This window comes from Xiphophorus couchianus, chromosome 4 (assembly GCF_001444195.1).
Source record: "Xiphophorus couchianus chromosome 4, X_couchianus-1.0, whole genome shotgun sequence".
Classification (NCBI taxonomy): domain Eukaryota; kingdom Metazoa; phylum Chordata; class Actinopteri; order Cyprinodontiformes; family Poeciliidae; genus Xiphophorus; species Xiphophorus couchianus.
The window spans coordinates 34,790,908-34,807,549 of NC_040231.1; the positions used below are offsets into that span (position 1 = coordinate 34,790,908).

At 39.5% G+C, this 16,642-nt stretch overlaps 2 protein-coding genes across 5 annotated transcripts in view; one reads left to right on the plus strand and one right to left on the minus strand.

Moving 5' to 3' along the window:
* Positions 1-11,322, plus strand: part of cttnbp2 (cortactin binding protein 2) — a 105,973-nt gene extending 94,651 nt beyond the window's left edge. For 3 of the 4 annotated variants that reach the window (XM_028013715.1, XM_028013717.1, XM_028013718.1), the window contains 8 exons: positions 1,379-1,551; positions 2,273-2,451; positions 2,559-2,773; positions 2,866-3,054; positions 4,020-4,065; positions 4,204-4,303; positions 7,097-7,201; positions 10,209-11,322. In XM_028013715.1, the coding sequence (XP_027869516.1) occupies positions 1,379-1,551; positions 2,273-2,451; positions 2,559-2,773; positions 2,866-3,054; positions 4,020-4,065; positions 4,204-4,303; positions 7,097-7,201; positions 10,209-10,532 (1,331 nt within the window). In that variant the 3' untranslated portion in view covers positions 10,533-11,322. The remainder of the gene's footprint in view (positions 1-1,378; positions 1,552-2,272; positions 2,452-2,558; positions 2,774-2,865; positions 3,055-4,019; positions 4,066-4,203; positions 4,304-7,096; positions 7,202-10,208) is intronic. The other variant, XM_028013716.1, reaches the window with a different exon arrangement.
* A 1,148-nt stretch (positions 11,323-12,470) lies between these two features.
* Positions 12,471-16,642, minus strand: part of cftr (CF transmembrane conductance regulator) — a 78,930-nt gene continuing 74,758 nt past the window's right edge. Inside the window, exon 27 of the mRNA XM_028015796.1 lies at positions 12,471-15,613. Within this exon, the coding sequence (XP_027871597.1) occupies positions 15,398-15,613 (216 nt within the window). The 3' untranslated portion in view covers positions 12,471-15,397. The remainder of the gene's footprint in view (positions 15,614-16,642) is intronic.

Here is a 16,642-nt window from a genome sequence, read left to right on the forward strand (position 1 = left end):
AGCAGCGACTTGGATCCATGTTCAGCTCTAGGCCTGTCAGGATAACAAGTTTTCCTGGATCATAAATTGTCCCAGAAATGATTGTGATAAATGGCAATATTGTCATTTTGAGATCTTTTTCAACTAATAGAACAATGTAGGCATAATAATGCGACTACAGCCTCTAAAAGATCAATAAACTTTAATTTCCGAAAACATCTAACACTGTAAGTGGGAGACATTTTAAATATCTAAAATACATAAACCGAACAAGAGAAACAACAATAAATAAAATGTATTGTGAACTCTCAGCAAAACTCCCAGTAAGAACCTTTGAAAAATAAAAAATAAAAGTTCAAATTAACTACTTTGTATTGTGTGAAATGTTTGCAGTATTTTTCAAAATGCTGGCTTTTCAATAATATTACAGTATCACTTTAAAGATTAAAGTGATAAACAAACAAGCATACAAATGTAAATGATCACTCATTTTATTTTATCATGTGATTAATTGATATATTGCTTAATTGATACAGGCTTAAGTTCAACATTTACTTCAGACACATGCACTGTTAGTAAACTGGTGGTATAAAATAATCATATTATATTATTTGCTCTGCTGCCTTGCGACAAGAAGGTCCTGGGTTCCAATCCAGTCCAATGGTGTTTCTGCATGGATGTTAGCATGTTCTGCGTAGTTGCTCTCTGGGGACTCGGGGTTCCTCCCACAGTCTGAAAACATGATTATACTTGTCCCTCCATGTTGCCCCAGTGTGAGTGTGTGTCTGTAGCTGCGTTTCCATTAACCATAAAAATGTGCAAGTTGAAAGTATGAAAATAAATTTGCTTGGTGTAATATGCCAATTTTGAAAAAAAACGTTTTCAATAAAAACCTTTGCGCTGGGATAAGGATGGTTTGTCAGTCATATGGAAATAACTGTATTCCACAAAAGAGCAATTGAAACACTTTTTCGTGATCAACAGCAGGATGTTATTACTCCTGTAAAATCACTGGCTGCAGTTTCCCCAATACTTTGCATAAGCAGCTCCAACGCCTGAATGTATTTGTGTTCTCCATGCCCTGCGACCTCTGCAAGGTCAAGCAGAAATGGATGAATGTCTAGTGTTGTGGTACTCTTGACGAGTCTCAGTCTCAGGAGCAGTCACGGGGTATCAACTGGTTCAAAGCGCCACCTTGCATGTTAAAGATGTTTCCCTGGTTACACATTGCATTGGATCATTGCACTTAACAAAATCTTGTTAATCAACTGTCAGCTGTAACCAGGTGTGCTGCAAGAGGGAAACATCTAAAACACATCATGCAGTGTGTCTGGAGAACCAGGGTTGAAACCCACTGACCTCCAGGACTGGTCACATGTACCTCACCGTACTCGCGCAGGTTTACACCACGTCAGGGAGAACAGCTTCCTGATTGGCACATTGTCCAAGCCCCGCCTCCAGGGATCAGAGCTCCGCCTTCAGCAGCATTTCCGTTGGGTGATGCTGCGCTGGGACCAGGAGCCGCTGCATGGCTTGCTGGGAAGGCACCTGCGCAGGAAGGTGCTCCACAAGGTAGGTCAAAGGTCTGGCTGCAGCCGCTCCCTTGGATTTACTTTCCTGCTTTACATCCTCCTGATAGGAGACAGTAAAATCAGTTCTAAATAAGCCTGAAAGGGGCAGAGTTATATAAAATCTACTTTTTTCAGCTTTACATCATATTATAATGTTATTTCCTCATCAACACATATCTGGACTGTTGCTTTGATTCTTTCATGTTTGAGAAATCCTTTAATCTCCCACGGATTAAAGCTGTGCAAAACACCTGTGTGGACCTAGCCTCGCCTTCAAGATGACGCTCCTCCTCAGAACTGCAGTTTCCAAGCTTCTGCCTCACAGAGCAGCCCTCCTCTACAGCTCTTTCAGACTAGCCAGCAGCAATTAGCAAACACCTGGTGGAACAGAGCATCAGCTGGTGAAAACATTGTCAAAGGAGGAGCCTTGTTGTGATGATTCCTGAAGGCGGAGTTTCAGAAAGAGCAGGTCTTTTTAAAGAAACAGAGGCCCAATTTCAAAATTACAAAGTCAAATTTCTTTTTAAGTCATATTTGAAATGTATATTGCATTTTTTAACATCTAAAGATAACATAGTTACTTGATTGTGCTATAAAATGGCACTATGTGCCTGGAAAACACATGTCACCTTTTTCTTCTGCCGGTGATTCACCTATAACCTGTTGAAACACTCTGCAATGTTTAGGTCTGTGTAGAATAAAAGCAGCTGCTCCTATTGCAGGTGGGGAGTGCGGCCTGGTCAGCAGATGGCCTCATGGAGCGCTCTGTGCTGTGGGTGAGTCAGGTGTGGCAGCAGCTCAATGCCTGTCTGTCCCGTCTGGGGACCCATGAGGCACTGCTGGGCCCTCAACTCTTCCTGTCCTGCCCCGTCGTTCCCAGCAACGCTCAGCCCATCGTCAGGTGACCATCTGCTGGATAACAGCATCTTACCCATAAATGACCCATCATTCCCCTAAGAAGGCAGAGTCCGACTGTGGAGCAGATGTGACGGGGTTGTTTTCCAACAGGTGGCTGGCCCGCCTCTGGAACGCCGTGGTGGTGCCGCGGGTCGAGGGGGCTGTCATCTCCCGCGTGACGACCAAGCGCTCCACCTCCTCTCCCTCGCAACGACTATCTCCTAGCAACTGCGGGCTGAGCACCGGACAGCAGGCCGTGGTGAAAGCCGCCCTCAGCATCCTGGTCAACAAAGCCGTGATGCCGGGTTGCCCCCTGCCTCGCCACGGTGAGTTGGCGTCGTCCCCAACAACCCAGATGATGAGTCATCAGAAAGCATCAGGTTTGAGGTAAAGAAACAGTTTTTGCTCAATCCTTCAGAAATGGACCGGTACCTGCTGGAGTTTCAGGGAGGCTCGTCTCCTCTGCCGGCCCTCAGCTCATGCAGGGAGGGAGCAGGAGGGGGGAGACGGGGCCGAGACGGCAGCAAGCTGAGGCGATCCAACACCAGCCCCAGGAAGAAGGGAAGCCCCTCGGTAACCTGGAGCTCTGGGGGCTCCTTCAGAGAGGGTCAGTACAGGAAGCAGCATCTGGGCCCAACGCTCACATCAAGCTCTAGCTAGGTGTCCACTCACCATATAGTTATGCAAATTGGAATTACAAAAATGAATTTGCTTAATAGAAACATGGTCATGTTGAAAAAACTTTGTGCTAGGATGAGGTGGTTTTTCAGCTGTACCAAAGTATTTCACAAAACCTTGATAAGAAATACTTTTTTTCACATTGTGTGAAGCAGGTGTTACTACTGGATGAAATGACAAAAAAGACAACAGGAAGTGGTAGAAGGATGATGTCACAGAAGGTTCTATTACTTCCTGTGTGAACAAGCTTATTCACATGTGATTTTAATTGCATTTCTTGTTTAATTGCGAAATTGTATTTTTTTCGACATGATATATATTGGCAAAGTTTTGTGTGCATTTGTAATGGAAGCAGCTACAGATACGTTTTATCGTTAATCATAGTTGAAGCTCAGACGTTGATGGAAAAGTCTTGTGTTCATATTTGCATATCATATTAGTACCATCCCATTCAAGAGACCTTCATAAAAAAAGGGTCTCTTTTTCTATGATGAATACAGGCTTCTTGAAATTTGCTGTAACACAGACTGCTACAGGAGATTCTTCTTGCCCACAGCCATCACTGTCTACAATAACTGAAGAATTTTCAGTTAATATGAGTTACAACAACATTTATTTTCCCTTTGGGATTTAATAAAGTATTTTGGAATTTGAATTGAGAGTGTCCACAAGGGGGCGCTGTTTGATAGACATAATAGGTTTCAAACTCATTAACTCAAAGGACCCAGAGGTTCCCAGTGTGGAGACCTTATTTATTTAACAGAAATGTCCTTCAGTTGTGATGATAACGATGCAAAATCTCAGAAAGGAAATCAAAATGACAAAGAATGTTGTTGAGTTCAGCAGGAGCTTAATGTTGTTTGTTAATAGAATTTCTCCTGAATGTGATTTCAGGTTCGGTGTCCAGCTCTGATGTCCGGTTCATGTCCAATGGTCACAGGTCGGTGTTCTGGCTGTTACTGACACCCAGTACATGGACTGTAACCACTGCCGCAGGGCTGTGGAGTCTGAATGTGTGTGTGTATGTGTGTGTGTTTCGTAATTCACCTTACAGTGACATTATTGTCTGGGTTTGCAGGCAGCCAGCTGGCCTGCCGGTGTTCTTCGATGATGAGACGGATCTGATCAGAGAGCTGCAGACCATGTGCTCCAGCAGGTCGGAGCCGGACATCAGTCAGGTAGACACACACACACCAGTCAGGTAGACACACACACACCAGTCAGGTAGACACACACACACCAGTCAGGTAGGCACACATCAGCATGTCTCTGGTAAGCTGTTCAGTCTTTAGTTTCACTCTGAGCCAGCAGAGGAATTGAGGAGGTCAGTCTGTCTGAGGGTCTTTGTCATTACCTCATGTCAGACTAGTTTTAGCATAAATGAAAAAAATTAAGTCTGGCATTTCCAAACCCTGTAATTGATTATATATGTCCTCAATTTATAGTTGTTAGTTTCCACAAAATTCTTCAGCTATTTAAAAATGTGCTCAAAAAGTAAGGAAATTTGAGTTTGGGTGATTTTTGTTTTGTTTTAACAATGTTACTTGGTGTTGAATGTCTACCATTGTTTAGTTTGGTGTTGCTACATTTATAATAAGCATGGCTGATACAGGTGGAAATCCTTGAAAATGTTTGAATTGTTGTGTGATGTTCCAAGCACTTAAATTTAGTTTGAAGTGAGGGAAACATAACCTTTATTACTTTTATTATCTTTATTGACGTAACCTTTGTTGCCTCAGTGTTTCCAGTCAGACCAGCTGTACTGTGTATTGGCCAGTATGAGATTCTCATGGTATGATAAACTTGACTTGCAATATTTTTTATTGTATCAATGTTTCTAACTTAAAACATTTAGCATCTAGCATGATCTAATTGTTTCTACTTAAAACAAATCAAATATTACATTGCTGCTCTTTAATAACACGATTCTTACTAATTTAATAAATTTGTTGATATTTTATTGTTGTTGAGAACACAGTTCTTGAAATTGATAACTGTTCTGTTTTCCCCTCCCCTCAGGTAAAGAGTCTGGGTGTTATTCTTGACAGCACCCTTTCTTTCCAGTCTCATATTAACAATATTACCCACTCAGCTTATTTTCATCTACGCAACATCAACCGTCTTCACCCCTCCCTTACTTCCCATTCCGCTGCCATTCTTGTTCACTGTCTTGTGACATCACGCCTGGACTATTGCAATTCCCTTCTGTTTGGTCTCACCCAGAAATCTCTTCATAAGCTTCAACTGGTCCAGAACTCAGCTGCCCGTATCATTACTAAAACCCCATCCATGCACCACATCACTCCTATCTTGCAAAGACTTCATTGGCTGCCTACCAAGTTCCGCATAGAATACAAAATTCTTCTGTATACTTTTAAGGCTCTTTACAATCTTTCCCCACTATATCTTTCCAATCTTATTCATATTGCCACTCCCTCTCGTTCCCTCAGATCATCCTCCTCCATCCATTTGTCTGTCCCCTCTGTCCGTCTTACTACCTTTCAGTCGCTCTGCTCCCCAACTCTGGAACTCATTACCACCTCACCTTAGAAACATAAAGTCATTCCCTAAATTTAAAACCGAACTTAAAACACACCTTTTTAGATCTGCCTTTTCAATATGACACAATTGGTTTGCTTGATTTTTATATAGATTTTTTACATAGATTTATATATCGATTCTATATAGATACATTGTTGTGTATTTATTCTATCTATTTTTAATTGCTACATTTTATTGTTTCTGTTACTTTTGCTCTTTGTACGGTGTCCTTGAGTGCCAGAAAGGCGCCTTTGAAATAAAATGTATTATTATTATTATTATTATTATTATTATTATTATTATTATTATTATTACAGTTAAGAGTTATAGCATTCAGCTATTTCACGTTCTAATTTTAGCACATCACAACTGAGTTTTTTATACCTAAAAATATTTAGAAAAACACAAAATAATGGTGTTCTTCAGTCTCAAATAGTGAGATAAAATGCAAGCTAATCTTAAGCAGTAGGTTGTTTTATATTTTGCAAGTCATATTATTGCATCTTGTAGCTCTGGCCTTTATTTGATTAACTCTGAAAACTAATATTATCAAGCTATTTAGCTGATAATAGCTTGATTGGTTCAATTTAATTCAGCTTATTCAACCAGCGCTAATTCACAACAAATGTGTCTCAAGGCACTTAACAGCTAGCATGATTAGTATGTAATGTGATACTGCTCTAGATTTTAAATAAACAACTTCTTTTTAAAAAGAAAATGATCTTAATGAAGTCAAATTGATAAAAATCTTTTAATATTTTTAAAGTTTGGTAGCTAGCTAGCATGACTCCATGACTTTTTAAAACCAGAGCAATTGATAATTAGTCGACTCCAAAGATGGTAGTTCCCAGAATTAAACCTTCTTAATTAAGATAAGATAACCTATTTTCCTTCCTGTTGCTAATTTTTAAATAAACCATTTAGAACAAGAAACATTCACCATTTACTGCAGTTATAATGTGTGTTTTTTAGCATTATATAGTACCTAGATAAAATGTTAGAAATGAATTGATTTAGCCACAGATACCAGACAGTATAGAGTTATGTACAGATCCACATTTTAAGGTTGGCTAATCGTCATGTTTATGCTAAGTCACTTATTTATTTATAAAACATAATTAATATTACTGATAAGACAGGAAGCATTATGCTAATCGTTTGACTCATAGCTGACAGTCATTCTAACTGTGTGTCTGGTGCTGGCGTTGATGTTTAATGAGCTCCTGTTCTGGTAACTGGTACTTGATGTGGGAGACGACACTACATTTCACATTCAAAAATAGATAATCAAAGCTGAGCATGCTAATTCTGCACAAACCACAGGAAGGCCATGTCAAGTTGTGGACCTGCTGTATTTATCAGAGCTTTCGTTGCTGATCCTCAGGTATTCTTACCCAGTTTTTTCAGATGTTTCTTCTTGGGTCCCACAGATCTCCCAGGTCAAAGACAGCTTGATCATGTTTCCCAGCACTCCCAGTAAGGAACAGCCTGGCCACAAGTCTAACCAGGAAGCAGCTGTCCAGCAGCAGTCAGAGGTAATGAGAAGTTTCATATATACAAATATTTACACTTTTTTTATTGCATTATCCTCTCTAAAATGACCATCACAAATGTTGGGATTTGTGTGATATCCCAACTCAAACTATTGGATAATTACTAAACAGAAAGAAGAAAAATCTGAAGAGTGCTGTGCAGTTGGTATTCAGATCATTTAAATCTTTTTGCTGCGTTTACTGATGTAAGGCATCTAGAGACTGAAATTGTTGCAAATGCCATAAAGGCCAGAGTTATCTAATGGTTGTCATCAGATTGTCCAAACTGAGCCGCAGCTCTCTGCAGTTCCTCCAGAGTCACTGTGGAGCTTTTGATTGTTTTCTGAAACTCTTTCCTGGCTTGCCAGTTGAAAATATGTTCAAAGCTTAGGAAATTGTTTTAAAACTCCTTTAAATGTGCAGCAGTATGTAAGTTTAATAAACAATATGTTTGTTCAAACTGTCATCATGGCCTGACAGATAACCAAACCTCTCTGGCTCCTCCCTGTGGTTCTACTGCCATCTGCAGTAATGAAATGCACCGCTTAGCAGAAACAACCAATCAGAGCCAGGAGGAGGGTCTTAACGCTATCAATCAACTTTGTGTAAATGCTCCAGCTTTGCTAATGGCAGTTATTTTAAGGTGTCAGGGTAAAAGGCAGTTTCATCTTTGTAGAGAAGCTTCAGAATCATGTATAATTTGTACCACTTTGTGCTGGGCTGTCACTTTAAATCTCTTCAAAATAAATGTTTGTGGTTGTGACTTGATAAAATGTAAAGTTCAAAGTATTTGAATTCTCCAGCACCAGCTGTGCCTCCAATACAAATGTACACAAATCTTAGTCTGTATTCTGCTGATGGCGAAAAAACACAATTTCACAACTGCAGTGTCTCTATTAAAAAAGAAATGAAATTGAAATTACACCTGAAAAAGTAATTAAAAAATCATGGCAGTGATGGACTAGCACCACAATTCAGTCATGGTGCTAGCACTCATCATCTATCAGCCAATCAGGGGAGACGTCAGAATCTTCTTCAGGCGTTGGAGCAACAAGCCCCGCCTACTTGGAAGTGGCTACGTGTAAGGCGTTTGGGGAAAATTGTAGTCTGTGATTTTACAGAAGAGTTATGGAGTCAACATTTGAAATGACACAACTTTTTATGAACTGTGATGCTGCGAGAAAAAACAAAAACAATTCCATCATCCTCCAACAACTTCTTCTGCATTTTCGCCAGTAGTAACATCAGGCTTGACCATGTGACTCATGTGATTTGATGAGACCCAAAAACCAACTTATCGTAACACTAAAACTTCTCATTAAAACATTGAAATTGGCATGTTTCCATTAAGTGAACTTATTCACCTAATTTCAATTTGCGTAACTTTACGGTTAATGGAAACGCAGCTGCTGCATGTCACAATGTGTTCACAAATGCACAAACCATCAGAATGAAACCCCTTCTGAGTAGAGTCAACTAGGAGTACTAGGTTTTCGACCTCTCCCCAGACTTACTGAAACAGGGCCAAAAGGCCCTGAGTCCAAACTGACGACTCTGATGGCTCAAATTAGCATTCTTCAATTGTAAATGTGGCCGTTGACCGTCAGGCCAGAAGGTAGGAGTGTGAATAGTCCATGTTGGGGGTGGGTATCTATGATACCTACAACTAGTCAGTTTAGTTTTGAAGCATACATGAAGTGTTTTTGGAGAGATGTGACCTTTTGCAGCTGATCCATGATGTTGTGCTGCATTATCCAGGTCATTTTGCCAAATGTACATAGAGTTTGCAAAACATACAATCTGTTTCAAGAAATATGCAAAGGTTTTTCTAAAAGAAATTAGTAATGTTTCTCTTTGAAATAAAGCTAAGTGGGTTTAAAATGACAGTTTAGAAATAAACTAACCAAATTAATTGTGTTGATCCACCTCAAAAAAATCATGCAAAAAGTGTAAGCAAAAGAAATCTGGCAGACTTTGCACATGCAAATTTGCATGCAGCCTTTTGTGCTGTGGAGGATAAATAGGTGACTGCTTCACCTATTTAGTTCACAAGAACTAATGGCATTTATTTCAGTCATAATCTTGCGGTGGGTGACCAAGGTTCCATCACTATGTGACAGCTGGTCAGCAAACCTGGCAAACATGGAAACATTTATCAGGCACGCATTGGGATGCAGGAGAGACGGGTGGACTTCCTGGTTGAGCTTGCAAAAGAGTTTTGTAACTCTCATGTGAGTGAGAAGAAGGCACACAAGGAGAAACTGCTTCGGCAACAACCTTCCACACCCAGCTCAGGCAAAAGGGCGAAGTGTCAGGTCAACCATCGATGCAGGATGCGTGTCCTGAGGCCGAAACATCATCAGTGACCCCTCACACCCCCACCATGGACTGTTCTCCCTGCTGCCCTCTGGAAAGAGGTTCCGCAGCATCCGGTGCCGGTCCACCTGGTTCCGAAACAGCTTTTTCCCACTTGCCATCAGACTGCTGAACTCTTAACTGGACTGCACTCAAAAACTGGTCTCCACTTTATACCTTGCACATGTACAGAGCTAAATAACTTCTATTTTACTGTCAGTCCTGCACTTTATATTTTATATTTAGATTTATATTCATATTTTATACTGTATTTTATTTTACTCACAACATTGGAACCTCAAACATTGTCCTGAGCCGTATGCAACGAAATTTCGTTCTGTATACACCCTGTGCATGCAAAATGATAACAAAGTCAGTCTAAGTCGAAGTCGAAGTCTAAGGAACAATTGTGCAACTGTGAGATGCGTTGAGGCCATTACCAGGGTACTTATAAGGTAATGGCCTTATTTACAGAACAAAAGCACCTGCTAGATAAAATCCTTCAGGTCATTTGGCCTATCTCTAGACTGTATAGGTAGAAAGGCCATTTGGCATTTCTCTAGTACTTTCAGTGCCCCCTGTATAGTTTTGCTGGTACTTTGACAAAACCCCAGGTTCTGTTTCCTGTGTGATGATATCGGTCCATCTGTCCCAGCAGGCTGTGTGTCCCGGCGGGCCGGGCCGCAACTCTGTCCAGCCGGCCTGTCAGAGCAGCAGCCGCCGCTCCGGCCCCCGGGTCAAGTCGCAGCTTCCCATCCCGAACAGCAGGGGGCAGCAGACGCGGGTGTCCAGCGTCTGCAGCATCAGCAATAACAACCAGACCCAGACCCCCCCCAGCCTCAGGAAAGCTCCAGCCAACAGCAGAACAAAGCAGAACCCCCCCAACAGCAACTTCTACCGCAACAGTATGAACGAGCACAGCAGCTCACAAGACGACATCTGGATCCTCCACAGAGACCTGCACCATAGCAACCAGTAGACCCCACCCCCACCCCCACCCCCACCACCTCCAACCATTCTCAATGTAAAGATTAGGTACCTGATGACCTTGGATTTGTACTTCTCTGTACTTGCTATTCTGTACTGCAGTTGTATATTTGGGGACCATAGTGGATTCTACTACAGTATTTGAACGACGCGCTCATGTAGGAGTGAGAACACTGTAACATAAAAAAAAAAACTAAGTAAAGCAGCAGGTTGTTTTTGTTCTGTTGCCTTAATTCAAGTGTTTGAGCCCATTGCATCATGGGACAGCGTTCAGATCTGGAACGGCTCAGCCCTCCGGTGTACTTACAGTGAAATCGTCTTCTTCTCCTGTAGGAATAAGGTCACACCAGAAATAAAACACACACTATTAGGCTTTTTGTTCTTCTTTCTTGTTTTTTGGTATTAAGTATTTTGAGACATTCAAGTGTTTTATCTCCAGATAGTTGCAAGGTTGGTTTAAATACTGTTGAAATTAATCAGGGTTTTACCAAATATATTTGTAAATAAGAGTACGTTTAAATGCTCTACAGGTTGGTGTACGTGGTATTACTCTTGTACAGTGATGAAACCTTAAAGAAAACCTGCTGAGGAAACTTAGAAAAGTACAAAAAGAACACTAAACCTTGTACATAAGTGTTTGTAGAATAAGTTTGGTTTTAAACCCTCCACTTGTTTCAAAGTGAATGGGATGTGGCAATAAGTAATAGAAGTGCATAAACACAGGATGTCCTCTGTCAGTTGTAAGCCATAATAAATATTTTAAATGCCCAATGTTTCCACCAGACTCGTGTTCATTTATTTCCAGCCTGTTATACATTAGTAATAATAATAAACCAGTGTTTCAGTCTGGAGAGTTTTGGTTTGTTCAGTCATCTTCAATCAAGACATAAGTTTATAACCCAATGTATAAAGAAAATGTATAAACAAATGTTAAAAGAAAATGTTTTAATGCTTATTTGTTTTTAGGCCTGAATAGATATCACATTTTAACTACATAACCTAAATAAAGGCTAATGCACCTTTATTTAACAAGGTCTTCTAACCTTAGTAATGATCATACTGCAATAAAAAAGAAAAATACATTTTATCTCCAGGGGCGCCAGTGTTTTCTTTCACTTGTGGTCAAAAAGTTCCATTCCATTATTTTCAATATTGTGATTGCACACTAAAGAATTATTTGATGCACAAAAATCCAAATAAAATTGTTCTAATTTTTGACATTTTCTTTACTTATTCTTGGCGTGTGCAGGTCTCCATAGAATCAGATTTAAATTGTCTAGATTTTTTTCTAACTCATACAGGATCAAATACAGACACTTTAATTAATGTTGCTGAAGGTTATCATAGATTATCATTTAACATGACTTCCTGATTGTCATTTACCCAGACGTTGGGCGATGAACACTCAGACAAATGGGAAAAAGCAAGGAACTCTGGGAAATTTGAAGAGAGAAGTTCTGTCTTACGATTTACCAATACAAAAAAAGTTAGGAGGAAAACCCAAATTAATCCTGAGATTAAAGGTAATGAGTTATTATACTCCAAAATCTGGTCACAAACCGGAGACCAGCTCTGAGTCAAGACACTTCTAAACCAAGAAAAGATGAGTTTCATAGTCCGAAGAGACAAAGATTGAGATGTTTAGTGTGTTTTAATGCCCTTAAATATCCAGAAAATATACTTAGTACAATTTGCATTTGCATATAATTATCTCAAAATGTGCAGGATTTGTGCATAAACACTATATGGCTAAAATATTGTCAGCTGACAATAAACCTTGACAGCTGCTGTTAGCCAGACTGACTCAGCCGGTGTTTAATAGTTTGTCTTGTGGAACCAAACAGCTTTTAGCAACATAAGACACAACCAAAATCCAAAAACGTCAGCAATAATGTCAATGTTGTGACAAAAGGAAGACGCAGCCACACAGTCAAATTCTCCAAATCTAGTTTTACTCCAAATACATATGACTGAACAAAAACATTTTCAGTTCTTTGGACATTTGTGTCCCTTTCCTATGAGTGATAAAAAGTTTTAGTATGTTTTTTACTTGATATATATATATATATATATATATATATATATAAAAACAAACTTGTCACAAGACTCCTCTCCACGGTACCTTCAGAAATATTCAGTTTCAAAAGCGCTTTCCTCAACAAAAAGAAGAAACGATCATGTTTAAAGAATCAAAATGACTTTCCAACTTTCAAAAGAAATGATTGTTTTCTAATGAAAAAAATCTGCACAACACATTAGCTAGTGACAAGAGTTCAAACTTTAATGTTGGTTTATTTCAATGATTTCATTAAAAAATGATCTGTGAGAGCTGATGAGAGTACCTCAGGGAGCCTGAAAAGTGCGTACAAATAGAAAAATAGGGGGGTTTGAGTCATCACTCAATACTTGCATCAGTCAACAACGTCATGCTATGATGGCGAGTGTGTGCAGACACCAGCGAGGCTTCTTCTCGGGTCAGGAAGACTAATTGAAGGTTCTGACGTACATCATCAGAAAGCAGTTCCATGTAAAACACATGAGCTGAGTTCAAAGGTTAAACTCTGACACATTTCTGGATTTTATTAATCATTTAGCAGAACCAAGTCCAAATCAGAAGCAAATACCTGCTGCTTGGTCCACGAGCAGAAAAGCTCTGGGTTTGGATGACAAGCAGGAGGAAAGTTAAGTTATCAAGGCAAGTTATCAATGCCTTGATATCCAGCTATTTGTTAATAACTGGATATCAAGGCATTGGTAGGTGCAGTCCCTCTAATGGCCACTAGATGCTTGCTCTCCGTGTCAGGGGGTCTTCAAACTTAATGACACATGGGCCAACATCTAAGTCAGAAGTACTTGAGAGTTCTTACACACATTCAACAATCATTCAATAATCCAAGCATAAAATACTTTAATTAAATGTCAGATTTGCTTTTGGAAAGGGATGCTGTTAAAGGTTTTACAGGTTCGCTTTGATTCTGGGTATCATCTGGAAAAAACCAAAAATGTCTCTGAGCAGAAGAATATTTTGGCAACTCGTTTCAAAACGCTTGTTGTATTTGACAAGGTTTAGTAAAGTCAATACAAGCAAATTTGGGTGCAGTAAAAGTCAGATTTTGAGTAAAAGTCACTGGATAGTGACAACAGATTTTACTGAGTCTGATTGGCCCCGTGCCACAGCTTGGAAACCCTGGCTCTACATCGTATAAACCAATGACTCCACGCTTCTGCAGCCTGAATTACATCAGTGAGTTGTAGTTGACATGTCATATGGCTTATTGTAAAAGACAAAAGGTAGCCAAGATTAAATGATGATTGAAAACTTTAACAGAACATAAATCAACCAGATAAATGTGATTTTATAATAAGGTGCGTCTGGAACTAAATCCCCTGATCCACCAGTGCAAATCCTGAGTACTAGTTACATTTCTGTGGTCATAATGTTATGGCCGATTGGTGGACACTGAACTTGAAAGGCTGCCAGTGGGAACGATGACGAAAGGGCGCCATAAAACAGCCGGAAGAACGGAGGCGGAGTCAGTGTCTGTGGGAGGCGCGGCTTTACTACCAAGCAACCAAAACTAAAAAACTAAAAGACTGAACCGTGTTTGTTTTTAGTGGAATGGTTGGAGAAGTCATAATCTAGTTGTGTGTTTGAAACTTGCCAATTACTTGAAGGAACAACAAAGAATTCCAGAGTATGAAGCATTTCCACATGGACTTCGTCCGCTCCGTCACAAGGATTCTTTCCTTCCCTGCTGCTCCTCCACTCACTGCTTCACACAAATCCTCTTTCACGTTTCAGTCAGATTTTCTAAACCTTTCTTGCAGGTGTTTCATACCAAGCTGGGTGTTACTTCATCTTTCCGTCACATTTACTCTGCATATAATCTAAAAGATCACATTGAGCCTGGATATGCAAACATATGCAGACAAATGATTCAGACAGCTGCTCTGAGTTGTCAGTAGAGTAACGCCATACATCCAGTAATTTCTGTTTTATACTTTGATTAAAAAAAATATATATATATATAAAATCATCAAAGCCAAGCAAAGTTGATGAATGTTAGAAATTAGGAGTGCACTGATTGTAGTTTAAAAAGTCTGATCTGCTGATTCTGATCTTGGCTGGTACCATTTTTTTGTCTGAATTGTTGGTAAAGTTAGCAGGAAGGTCACAGGATTGGTAACAGTGGGGTGACTATTGTTAACCATGAACTGGTGGGTCGGTCTGGCAGTCAGACGTCTCACTGTAGAGCAGAAGAGGACAGTGGCTGATGTTTTGTTGACAACAGCAAAAAAAGAAGAAAAATCTACCTCTGCCAAAGTAGATAAAATCAGCTTCACATATCAGTATCGGCTGATCACCGATCTCCCCAAACGAAAGAAATCAGGACCGATTTATCGGTGCATCCCATTAGAGTTTAAAATGCAGTGTATTTTAAATTTACAAGGGTAATTTATAAATATTAGGAAATTCTGACATCAATCTGAATGTCATAATAATTCAGACATTGGTTGTTGTGTCTTACAGTGATCAAATTGTGCTTCTTTCAGTAAAACTGTCTCAGCCACATGTGTTGTGCCAGTGTCATCTGTAAAAAACCTAAAATAAAAAAACATGTTTATAATTATTAAAAATATACTATTTAAATATGCAGCTTTATTTAAAAAAATTAAAAATCAATATTTCTGTTTTGTTTCCTTTGCTCTTTTAAATTAAAACTGATTCTATGGCCGAATCCCTCTGTTTGTGATTCTGTTTGAAACCAGTCAGGTGGTTCTGACTGGCTGCTGTGTACAGGCTGGATCAGACTCTGGGTTGTGTTCGTGTGTCTGCGTCGGCGCGAGGCTGGCTGCTTAAAGCCGCGTGTCCTGGATTTCGTCCTCGGCTTCCTCTGGTAGCGACGAGATCTTGGCGGTCTGAGGCGGCGGTCTCTTGACTGAGTTGAGGCGGTGAGGCGTGGGGAAGAGGCGGAGCCTGTCGGCGGGGCTGATGGCCTGCTTCAGGTGACTCATTTCGTTCATGAGTTTCTGAATGGTGTCGTAGCTTTTCACAGAGCTCTTCTCGATCATCTGTGGATGAGGGGAGAAGCGGTTGTAACTACGGCTGCAGCTAACCATGACTTTAGGTATCTATTAACCTATCGTTTATTTTGACGATTAATCGACTAATCAATTAATCGGAAAACAACTTAGCAAATTCTGCAGATTTTTCATTTAAGCCATTTTGGTAACACTTTATTTGAAGGGGTGTGCATAAGTCTGACATGACACTGTCAAACGTGACATAGCACCTGTTATGATGATGAAGTAGAATTCATGAATGTTTATGACTGCTGTCATGAAGTATCATTTGGTAAATAATGACGTTTGTCATGACACATTTAATGGACTTTTAATGCAGGTTTTAATGTACCTTTGCATGAAATGTGTCATTATTTACCAAATGATACTTCATGACAACATGAAGATTCCTTCATGTTCATAACAGGTGTTATGTCATGTTTATGCAGCCTGTCAAGTGAAGTCTTACTGTTTTTTGTTTTTTTTTTACCTCGGATGCAAAATGTATTTTTGTACGTTTCTCATTTACTGCTCTTAGTGTGTTGTTCTTTCACCAATTAACCTTTTTTGAGTCTGTATACTCCAGCTAACAATTAGTAATAATCTATTACTAAATTACGTTGACAATTATTTCAATAATCATTTCGCTCATGATTAATCCGATTAATCGTTGTAGCTGTAGAGTTACAGGTTCAGCTAGAACAGGGTTCAGCAAACATTACAAAACACAGAATTATTTTCATCCTCAGTCCAATAAAAAGTTATTTTTAAAACTCGTTTAGAGCCACAAACGTTCTGTGACCTTTTGGGAAAAAATATAAACATCAACTATTAGAGGTTTGGTAAATGTGCCAGTTTATCATATAGAATTTTGTTGTCATTTTTGAAGAATTGCCGTTTTTTTTTTTCTATTTTTAGGTTTTGAAATAAAGAAAAACAATAAACCTTGTAAAAGAAAAATAGGATAGATACATTTAGCATTTCCAACCTAAAAACAAGTAAAAAATAGATTTGAAATACTTCTTCTGTTCTGAAACA